Source organism: Sinocyclocheilus grahami, unplaced genomic scaffold (genome assembly GCF_001515645.1).
Source record: "Sinocyclocheilus grahami isolate Dianchi unplaced genomic scaffold, SAMN03320097.WGS_v1.1 scaffold173.1, whole genome shotgun sequence".
NCBI lineage: Eukaryota > Metazoa > Chordata > Actinopteri > Cypriniformes > Cyprinidae > Sinocyclocheilus > Sinocyclocheilus grahami.
In genome coordinates this window covers 267748-279887 of record NW_015505352.1, presented here as the reverse complement: position 1 = coordinate 279887, position 12140 = coordinate 267748, and the positions used below count along the sequence as shown (strand labels likewise).

The 12140-nt window shown below is 36.4% G+C and overlaps 2 protein-coding genes across 3 annotated transcripts in view; one reads left to right on the top strand and one right to left on the bottom strand.

Moving 5' to 3' along the window:
* Positions 1–4280, top strand: part of slc25a13 (solute carrier family 25 member 13) — a 40206-nt gene extending 35926 nt beyond the window's left edge. For both annotated transcript variants that reach the window (XM_016283280.1, XM_016283279.1), the window contains 2 exons: positions 1140–1230; positions 4000–4280. In XM_016283280.1, the coding sequence (XP_016138766.1) occupies positions 1140–1230; positions 4000–4168 (260 nt within the window). In that variant the 3' untranslated portion in view covers positions 4169–4280. The remainder of the gene's footprint in view (positions 1–1139; positions 1231–3999) is intronic.
* A 1593-nt stretch (positions 4281–5873) lies between these two features.
* LOC107593574 (cytoplasmic dynein 1 intermediate chain 1) overlaps positions 5874–12140 on the bottom strand; it is a 37788-nt gene continuing 31521 nt past the window's right edge. The window contains 2 exon segments of the mRNA XM_016283350.1: positions 5874–6704; positions 10503–10628. Of these exon segments, the coding sequence (XP_016138836.1) occupies positions 6678–6704; positions 10503–10628 (153 nt within the window). The 3' untranslated portion in view covers positions 5874–6677.

Sequence of the window (12140 nt, the reverse complement as noted above, 5' to 3'; positions counted from 1 at the left end):
TCTTTTGTTTCTCTTTTTTGTTTTTTTTTATATATATATATATATATATATATATATATATATATATATATATAGTTTTTGGATCTTGAGAGCCTCATCTCCGGTTATAGACCACTCTTGACTCTCTGCGATTGTTTTTGGAAAATTGGGATAAAAATTCTCCTTTTGTTGAGAGAAAGTCATACAGCAGCCGGGTTTACAAAATATTCTTTATAATAAAATTCTTCTTAACTGTTTTCTAAGGCCCTGTCCCAAATGGAACACTTTATGTGCACTTGCGGTCTTACGGACTTACAATGGCCGCCGCGTGCGTGTATCCGATAAGTCCACGAGACCGTAGGGTGTCCCACTTGTAATTTTAGCATTCAGTAGGGTGCTTGCGAGCGCCCCCTTTGCGGCCGTTATGCGCCCTCGATCCGCACTTCTGCCAAGCCCGCACCGGGGCGAGCTCCGCAGCAGACTTCTACCCAACAGTCAAAGCGGCATTACGTTATGAAAGTGTGGACTCAGAGGGAGACCACGAGGGTTTAGGGTGCCATTTGGGACAGGGCCTACCTGAAGAATAAAGTTAAGAATATTTTGTATTTCAAAACACATTTCTTAAGAATGTTCATATTTTTTTTAGACTTTTCCAAAAACAAATCTTCTGAAATCCTGAAAAGAATGTTCTTCAAAAACCACAAGCAAGCGTATTGTGACAAAAATATTGTTAGGGCTTATTAGGATTATTATGGTAATCTGCAGGCACCACCAAAAGACGGCCTTTGAGGTGTTTTTAAGTAGATCAGCGAGACATTGTCATTGTTTAAAGGAAAAAATTTAACTAAAATGTAACATTCTTAAGAACTTCTTAAAATGTATTTTAAGAAATTTCTTAACTTCTTTCTTAAGAAGATATTTGTGAATTACGGTAATCTGCAGGCAGTGCAAAAAGATGGCCTTTCTTGAGAAACATTCTTAGGAATTTATCTTAGATTTTCATGATTCCGGCACCAGGTTTGAATCAGTAATAGGGTGATCATAATTTTTGAGTTAAAAATTATGTGTATTAGGCACTACTCCATAACCATCTCCTAAGTATTTTTAAATAAATGTCGAATCTATACAGACTGCTTTTTATTGTATTTTTTCTTCCTCAGCACACGTGTTTCGCTCCTCACCTCAGTTTGGAGTGACTCTAGTGACTTATGAGCTCCTGCAGAGGTGGTTCTACATAGACTTCGGTGGACAGTAAGACTCTTACACCTCCTAAAACTTTGAAATAGTTAAGTAGCACTTTCTTTAGAATTCTTCCATTAGGAAAAAAGCTCTGGGCCACGTAGTGTGATTGTGAAGAGCACTGAAATGTCAGATGCCCTGAAATTTCATTAATAGCTGTTTAGAGAGGGCTGACTTTGTAGCAAAGACTCTCATTTCGATGAGCACTTTGTTACAGCTGAAGCAGGAAGGCCTAATTACTACACAAGAAAGCGTTGAACGCCTGGACTGAAAGCTGTTTGCCGTGGCATCTTTATCTCTCCTGCTGAAGCGAAAAACACCCTCGCTTTATGATTTAGAAAGGGTCAGCTGACTCACTGAAGCCTGGAGGTGACATTTCTAGAAATGCTCTTCCATAGCCACATGGCTCCATGTGTCCAAGTGATTTGAGGTGGGGAGAATTGCTTTGACTGGAGTCTGTTCCAGTTCAGGACAGAATGACCTTCTTTTCCCGTGGAATACTGTGCTGTCTTCAAACCCAGAAACCACAGGCGCATATAAAAGAACATGGTATATATACAAACCTGTGTGTGGATTTGTTTTTATACCTGTTTATATATTTATTCATGTGGCTCAGTTAGCACTTTAATAAATACGTGCTGTCATATAGAAAAGTGTACTGGAGATAAACAGCCTGACTGAATTGTGAAAACGAGAATATTTTCCTTTAAAGTTGTGGAACAAATAAACGAACAGAGCGGTTTCTTGCCTTTTTCCAAACCTTTCCATTTAGGATACAGACTGTATTTTAAGACATTTTATGACATCAGTTTAAATGAAATCATACAGTCATGTAGCTCAGATCTGAAGCTTTTATGTGAAAAAGAAACTATATGACCAAGGATGCATTATTATTGAAATTCCAACTGATACTGATATTTACCTTCATTATGACTGTTAACTGATGGCTAATATAATAAATATATTGGTTAAAGAATACATCTATTCTTTGTGTGTGTATGTATGTATGGTATGTACAGTGGGTAAGGAAAGTATTCAGACCCCCTTAAATTTTTCACTCTTTGTTATATTGCAGCCATTTGCTAAAATCATTTAAGTAAATTTTTTTCCCTCATTAATGTACACACAGCACCCCATATTGACAGAAAAACACAGAATTGTTGACATTTTTTGCAAATTTATTAAAAAAGAAAAACTGAAATATCACATTGCTGTGACACTCATATATTTAACTCAGGTGCTGTCCATTTCTTCTGATCATCCTTGAGATGGTTCTACACCTTCATTTGAGTCCAGCTGTGTTTGATTATACTGATTGGACTTGATTAGGAAAGCCACACACCTGTCTATATAAGACCTTACAGCTCACAGTGCATGTCAGAGCAAATGAGAATCATGAGGTCAAAGGAACTGCCTGAAGAGCTCAGAGACAGAATAGGGCTGCAGAGCCAGTGGTGGTTTTGTAGGCAAACATTAATGCCTTGAATTTTATGCGAGCAGCTATTGGTAGCCAGTGGAAACTGATAAACAGAGGTGTGACGTGCATTCTTTTCAGCTCGTTAAAAATTTATTGTAAAGGTTTGATAGAACTGGCTGGAAGACCTGCCAAGAGAGCATTGCAATAGTCCAGCCTGGACAGAACAAGAGCTTGAACAAGGAGTTGTGAAGCTTTATATATATATATATACATATATACTTTATATATATACTTTACTTTATGTATACTTTACTTTATGTGTATGTATGTATATATATATATACACAAACGATTAATCGCATCCAAAAATAAAAGTTTTTGTTTACATAATATGTGTTTGTACTGTGTATATTTATGTATATATAAATACACACAAATGCATGTATATATTTAAGAAAAATATTTTAGGTTTATATATTAAATATATTTATATATTATATAATTTATATGAATATAAATATATACATGTAAATACATGTAAATATTTTCAAAATCTATGCTGTATGTGTGTCTTTATATATACATAATAAATATACACAGTACACACACATATTATGTAAACAAAAACTTATTTTGGATGTGATTAATCGCGATTAATCATTTGACAGCACTAATATATACATATATATTAAGGAAACCCTTAATATTTATTTTGTCTTACTGACCCCAAACATTTGTAGTGTATGTAAAAAATGATTTGTCTGGGACAGCGATATATCGACAGCGATATGGGACAGTCAAATATAGTCGTTATACAAAAAATATTTGCATGCCACAATTGACCAGTTAGAATCAAGTATTCCAGAAGCTGTGCTAAAATAGCACATGCATACATGGAATGAATGAAAAGATGTATTTCATATGTGGTCATTGTGAAACTCTATTCACATGCTTTTTCCTTTGTCATAAATCTACATAAGCACATAGACAGTGACATGTTTATTTTATTGCTTATGCGGACACTCAAATTTAGATGTAGTTTTTCATATTCATGTCTGGTTTTGGTGCTTCAAACGGATCTGAGCTACATGATTATGATTTCATTCAGGCTAAATGGTAAGACGATGTCCTAAAATAGGATTTGTGTCCTAAATGGAAAGTGTTTTTTTTAAAAAGGGAAGGCAAGAAACTGGTTCTGGTCTATTCATTTATTTTGTGTTCCATAACTTGAGGGGAAAATATTCTTGTTTTCACTATTGAGACAGGCTGTTTATTCTTTTTGACAAGACACAGCAGAATGTGAAGTTTCCCTTTGCTCCTCCTCCTCCTCATCCATCTTCTCTCTCCCTCTCTCCTCACCACAGAAAACCAGCTGGCGCAGAGCCTACTCCCAAGTCTCGGATCAGCCTCCCGGCGCCCAATCCTGACCACATCGGTGGCTTCAGGTTGGCTGTGGCCACATTTGCTGGCATCGAGAGTAAATTTGGATTGCATCTACCACGATTCCGAGCATCTGCCGCCCCACACGTTTGAAGCAAACGCATCCACTTCAGCAGCACTGGAACAAACACACATATGAATCTCTTCCTTCTAGTTGAGAACATAAAACCTTCAGCAGATGAACTGGAAATAATGTTTTATGTGATTGTTAGTGCAAATTACAACGTTAAAGTACAACGTAGATGGGATGATGTTTAATATATTTTTTTTATCTACCACAAAGTAGGATTCTACTTAGGATCCCTGGATTCTTCAGTGGGTTTGTAGTGTGACTTTGATTTATTTTTAAATGTAAATCAAACCTTTTGTTTTTTAAATCCTTTCAGTTGTTTTGTATTTTTTATGTACCTGAAAAAACGATCAGTTACATTTACTACAGTATACTTATTTATTTATTTATTAAATTAACATGTCACTTGATGCATATTGCAGGGTTTTAAAACAGTACAAGCGTATCCAGCTAGAAATGACCATGTTTTATTGTTTAAATGATAGATGTGCAACTGTTTACATTTTCTTTTCTCCTCCTTTTACCATACAACTATTTTAAACACATAGCACTCATTGGGCAGTTCATTTCAGTACTGACGTGGACTCTCACATTTGAGTGTATTATAGTATTCCATATTTATGTTTGTATAGTGTTAAATTTGTGTGTTGGGAATCTACATGCAGTGCCAGTTTATGGTCAATGTGAAATCAGAGACTCGGCAGTACGGTTTTACAGATGATGTTTGTCAGTACTGTATTTCTCAATCCCTTGAAAAATGATGTGAAGACTAAATTGAGCTGTACAGTAGAGTTGATTGTACATATAGTGGGTAAAGATTGTGCCTTACTGTAAGTATGGCAGCAATAGATGCACTGATGGACAGACCGATTTATTAAAAGGAGATCAAACAAAAACGGTTGCTAGAAGCATCTTTTATTTGCCAATACTTATTTTATTTAGCCACACACTTCTTATGGTTTTCAGTAACATTTCTAACAAGTGAAACATCTTTTAGTAAGCACAAAATACCTGCTTGCATCGCTGTAACACTGACGAGAAAGCCACTGTGAATATTGTTGACACAATCACCAACTTATATATAACTTAATTTGTCAATGCTTAATGCAGGGGCTCAGAACAAAAATATATATACACACACTATTCAAGTATACTAAAATAACCACAAACCAACATCGAAGATGCCTTTCTAGCAGCAGGTTGTTACAAATTCACATTTTTGAAATGCACATTTTCAAAAATGTTATTAACTGATTTAGCAGTAATTGTCATCAAGGTAATGAGACAAAACGTAAAAATACAATGAACTCTCGCACAACAAAACTGTACATAAAGCGCATGGAAATGAAACCTAATTTTAATGCTTCGTAACAAACCCAAGAGTACAACATTTAAGGGACAGTTCACCTAAACACCTCAAATTCTGTCATTTCATCACCATTTCATTCCAAACCTGTTTGACTTTATTACGTGGGACACAAAATAGCTCTTTCCCATAAAAAGAATGTGTTAATTCACGTTCATTATGGAATGACAGTGGTGAGTAAAAGAAAGTTACTACGTGTATTTTGCTGATATGATAGAAACTCTTTGCTAATTCTAGAAATTATAATATATATAATTTATGAACGGGCTCAAACAAGTCATTCTTTTCAGTAATCTGTCTTCACTTCCGAATCAAAAACATTAAGCACATAAAAGTAATTTCGTGATTTGGACAAAAGTGGTTGTGTATGTTTATTTTACATGAATTCCGCGAGGACCACTCAATAGAAAGACGTTTCTTATTAATTTGCTGTACACAGTCATCATAGTCACACAGACTCTGCGAACTCACATTCACAATATGATTTATTTGCCGTATTTACTACAAATGTAGTATGGTTTGATTAAATTCATACTTCACACATTCATACTTTATAGAACATTTCTTAAAGTAGGCCTACCTATTCAGAGAGTATGCGATTTCAGATGCAGCCAGAGTAAACGATTAATCTCGAGATTTTAGGAATTGTCAGGAAATCTTGATTATTCATGATTTGTCCTCTAAACCAGTTAAGCACAACCCCTCACCGCGCAGCTGATTCGAAAGACTGTATTGGTCATGTAAATCACAGTTCAGACTACACAACGTTAAACCACCTACTAACCCTTGACCCCAACCTAAACCCTAAGCTCACTATAGCCTTGGTAGCAAATCCTGACAGCATAGGCCTAGTGTTTGATTGATTTGATCCACTGAAGATATTTCTGAACTTTTCTTGACAGGTGACTGCATGATTGAGTTGACCAACCATGCAATATTTTTACCCATTCCTAGTAACCAATTATTCATTATCTGGATAAATGGTCCCTTTTATTGGAGTAAACTGCACAGTACTAGTGACATGCTAATTGGGTGTGTTACATCAGGCTCAATCTGGGTTGGTGATGACTCTGATCCCGCGTTTACGTGGCCAGCTCCACGGGCCCCTACTCCTCACCGTCCCCATGGTTGGCACGGATCTCCATCAGCATGCGTCCGAAGTGGGCTCAATCCTCACTGTGGGGCACGGCCAGCTGCAACAGATGAGCGTTTTAGAAATCCTGAGCCAAAAACACCCCCCACCCCTCTAAAACGCCACATCAAGAGCAAAAGCTACGCATTACATGTGCTGTCTCAGTGTGGGAGAGGAAAGAGATCACCACACATTGTGATTCAGAGACAGAACAATAAAGCTGCTTGTTTGGCCTTTGAGTGCTGAATATTTATCGTGTCAGTTCTCAGGAAGGGGAAGATGGGGACTATGGGTCGGCTGGGTGACGATGTGGGATCGCTTTCTGCTGTCAGAGAGTCAGATTTAGATGAGAAAGGACGGCTGCCTGCCGCCCAGGCTGAGAGAGAGAGAGAGATCTACAGGGTATAATTAAACAGGAATAGAGAGGTGGGAGGAGATGACAGCCACTTCCAAACCCAAGACCAAATCAAGCTCTTTTATAGTACAGCAGGGGGTCTCAAGATGCCTTCATCAATAAATGACCTTATAACACTGGCATTTCATCACTATATTCTGTATACTATACATATGTATTTATGCATATGTATATACTGTATATATATATATATATTTAATCTAATTAATTACACCATGTTTCGATTAATTGCTAAATAAATTTGACAGTAAAAATACCCACAAAAGATTATTTAAAGCTATTTTTGTGTTAAATGAGAAAGAATCAAGTAGACATTACAAATTGTAGCTTTAGAAAGAAATATTTAATTTCATTCAACATAAAATTAATTTATTTAACTGCGTTAAAATATTTTAATGATGTTTTTATAACTAATTAAGTTAACACTTTAAACTGACAGCCCTTAATCTAATTAATTACACCATGTTTCGATTAATTGCTAAATAAATTTGACAGTAAAAATACCCACAAAAGATTATTTAAAGCTATTTTTGTGTTAAATGAGAAAGAATCAAGTAGACATTACAAATTGTAGCTTTAGAAAGAAATATTTAATTTCATTCAACATAAAATTAATTTATTTAACTGCGTTAAAATATTTTAATGATGTTTTTATAACTAATTAAGTTAACACTTTAAACTGACAGCCCTAATATATATATATATATATATATATATATATATATATATATATATATAATGCACAAACATAGAACGCAGAAAAAAAGTTTAATTTTTTTAAAATAATTTTTCAAGAAATCTTTACATTTACTAAATCTAAAAATGTCATGTGGTATAATCGAGTAAAATTATTACAATTCTGTACCTTGTACATCTTAATCAATTTTTAAAATATATTTTTTAAGATATCATAATTCAAGTTCTTAATTCATAATTCAAGACATTTTGCAAACTGAAAAAAACTTGTCTTGTCATAAAAAATATCTAATACAGTGGTTCTCAACTGGTTTGGCCTTGGGACCCACGTTTTCCCATGGTCATCAAGCCGCGACTCACTTACCATATAAACAGTATATATATATATACACCAGTTTGAGCTTGAACTTGCCCCAGCTTTCATGCACGTCTTTTAAAACAAAAGTCTCGCATCAGAAAAAAATTAAGAATTAAGTTTTTTGTTGTTGATGTCGTTTCTTTGGCCGTGCACTGCGTGACCCACATTTGTGTCGCGACCCACCAGTTGAGAAACACTGATCTAATATTTTATTGAGCTTAACACACAGTCATTATAGTCTGGTGGGGTCCTCTCTATGTTTCTTTTTATCTTCAGGTTGGTTTGACCACATAATTGTGCAGGCAAAAGTTATTAAGATATTAATAAATAAAGCAGTTAAAAACAATTTTAAGAAAATAATAAAATATTATGTTTAACTTTTTTAATAAGATGTTTGACCTTGTTTAATAAAAAAACTAACAAAATTCATGCTTTAAATCATAAATTCAATGTATAGAAGAGATTGTCTGAACAGAATTCATTGGTTAGTTCACCCAAAAATGAAAATTAGCCTGCGTTTTACTCACCCTCAAAGCATCCTAGGTGTATGTGACTTTCTTCTATCAGACGAATCCAATTGGAGTTATATTAAAAATGGTCCAGGCCCCTCCAAGCCTTTCAATGGGGATAAGCGGGTGTTGGTTGTCAACAGTCCAGAAGATGTGAAATAAAGTGCGCACATCCATAATAAAACATCCCTCACACGGCTCCGGGGGGTGAATAAAGGCCTCCTGTAGCGAATCCATGCATTTTTGTAAGATAAATATCCATATTTCAAACGTAATAAACACTTTTTTCTCATTTCCGCTGACTGTCGTACACGGAAGTCGTGCAGGTGGATGACGTAGGATGTTGGCATCATGCGCACGCCTCTGAGAAATGCAGGAGCAAAGGAAACAAAGTTTCCTTACTCTAGCAAAGGAAAACCAGTCTCCTCTTGGCTTATATCGAAATCCTCCAACATTTTTCTTTACAAATCCTCGTTTTGTGCTTCTAATTCGTGACCGGCGTTTTGTTTTGTTTTGTCTCCACGTCCGTCACTTATCCACGTCCATCACTTATCACGCAAAGCCGACGTTTTACGTCATCCGCCGGAACGGCTTCCACGTATAACAGTCAGCGGAAGTGATAGAAAAGTGTTTTTTACGTTTGAAATATGGATATTTATCTTACAAAATCACATGGATTCGCTACTGGAGGCCTTTATTCACCCCCCGGAGCCATGTGAGGGTCGTTTTATTACGGATGCGCGCACTTTATTTCACGTCTTTTGGACGGTTGACAACCAGCACCCGCTTATCCCCATTGAAAGGCTTGGAGGGGCCAGGACAATTTTTAATAAAACTCCAATTGGATTCGTCTGAAGAAGAAAGTCACATACACCTAGGATGCTTTGAGGGTGAGTAAAACACATGCTAATTTTCATTTTTGGGTGAACTAACCCTTTCATAATGCAAGGCTAATACGCGTTGCATTCTTTGCCTTGCCACAAGGGGCAGTAGAGCAGATATTCACATATACAGTCTTCTTCTATGGTCAACTAGAATCATACAGCAGCAAAGCAAAAGTTTAAAGAGACTCTTTAGCTTTAGTACATCACAGAGTATATTTTGGGCCTTAAGAAACTCTCATACAGGGGGTGACCTGCGGTCGAAGAACAAAATCTATTTCAACTGTAAACCACCCGAAATGGCATCTGAAGTTTATGCAATATGACTCAAGCGCAGCAAAAACATGCTGTGGTGATCCAAAGCAAATATTTAACAAAGTCTACTAAATATAACACAAAGGGACCTTGGCAGTCGTCAGAAGTGGTACTTCTTGCCGCGACTGGAAGTTGGTGACTGCCTCTGCTGACGGAGGCCATGCTGAGTGCTTCATGTCAAAGTCTTTTGTAAATAAGCCCCGTTCCACCTAAACCCTTCAACTTTCCTTCACTTAATTTTATTGATGACCCACTATTATCATCAGCCCAAGGAGCCCACATGCTCGACCGACGTACTTTCCAATTACCACGATACACTGTACTAAGATTAGCACTGCCCCACACACGATGCCAAACCCGGAGACCGAAAAGAACATGGTGAACATGGCAGTCCTGGTGGTTTGCCGCTTTGTGGCGGTGGTTAAGTCATGTGGAGACTGCCTTAAAATAAGTCATTAAAATAAAAGATTCAAACAAAAACAAGCTAGCCACGCGGAGAGCTTGGTAAACATGCAAACCCTTTATGTCAAACTCTGAGAGATTCAATTTCACTTCCACTTTCATTCTGCATCCAGGCCGTACTAGGTTGATGATGTTCATAAAGCTGCCGTACAGCCGAAAATAATTATGAGAGAAGAATAATAACAGTAAATTCGCACTTACGATAGTGAGAAAAGATTCATACCTCTCCAACGTCATATATCCACACACGTCCCTCTGAGTCTCCCACGGCGACCTCTTTGCCTCCAGAGGCCCATCTGATGCAGTTCAGAGCGGGGGCTCCCTCTATTGTCACACTAGCGGTGGGCACCTGGACACAAAACACACTTCTAATCATATACAGCTTCATATCAAACACAAAATATGTGAATAATGCAAGATTTTTGAATGAAGTCTCTTTCATTGTGAAATATATACTGTACCAGCATATACAGTACACTAAGAATTTTAAATGTTTTTGATATAAATCTCATACGCTCACCAAGGCTGCATTTATTTGATGAAAAATACAGTAAAAACAGTAATATTGTGAAATATCATTACAATTTAAAATAACTGTTTTCTATTTTAATAAAATGTAATTAATTTCTGTGATGGGAAAACTGAATTTTCAGCAGTCATTGCTCCAGTCTTCAGTATCATATGATCCTTTAGGAATCATTCTAATATGCTGATTTGCTGCATTTTTTTATTGTTATTATCAATGTTGAAAACAGGTGTGCTGCAAAAAATTTTTTGTTGAAACCGTGAAACTATTTCCCCCCCATGATTCTTTAATAAATGACGTAAAATAAGAAATAATACAAATGTTTTACTGTTAATTTTGATCAACTGAATGCATCCTTGTTAAATAAAAATGTTAATTTCTTTCAAAGAAAAAAAAACTCTTACTGACCCAGATGTTTTAATTGTGTAATGTGAATATTTGCAGTTTGAAATGCGCAAAAAAAAATAATATCACAAGCCATTTTTTTTATATCACATATGTAAATTTACATTTACAAAATTCAAAATTTTTTGTCATGTTGCTAACTCTGTATTTCTTCAAATATGAATTAGAACACTCTAAAAAAATTCTGGGTTAAATACAACCCAGTGCTGGGTAAAATATGGACAAACCCAGCGATTGGGTTGTTTTGACCCAGCGGTTGGGTTACTGCCCAGAAGGTTGGGTTAAACATTTAACCTAACTGTTGGTTGAAAACAACCCAATCGCTGGGTTTGTCCATATTTTACCCAGCGCTGGATTGTATTTAACCCAGCATTTTGGAATAAAGACAGACACAAATAAGACATATGTTGAATTATAAAATGAACGTGGATCGTATAGCCCTAGTGTGCTCACCTTTAAAACATAAAATATCAACCACCAACCTCAAATTCTCTAATTCATGCAAGAATATAAAAAAATTCAATAAAATATAACAAAGTGGATTTGGACTCTCACTACAGAAAACGTCTCAGTTTACTTATGTAACCATGGTTCCCTGAGTAGGGAACGAGACACTGCATCCTCTAGGGGTCGCTATGGGGAACGCCTCGTCGTGACCCGTGTCTGAAGCATACATTGAAAAAACACCAACTCGCTGGCCGGCGACAGCCATGACGTCACTACCAGTGCGACTATAATATAAATAGGCGCCGGGAGCACACATCATTCACTTCTTCGTCTGAAGCTTGCGTCCGCAGCATGGCAAGAAACCTAGAGAACGCAGTGTCTCGTTCCCTACTCAGGGAACCATGGTTACATAAGTAACCTGAGACGCCCCAGGCTTCTAAAACTTCCTCATAGAATTTTGGTAACCCTTTCAACATATCTTTT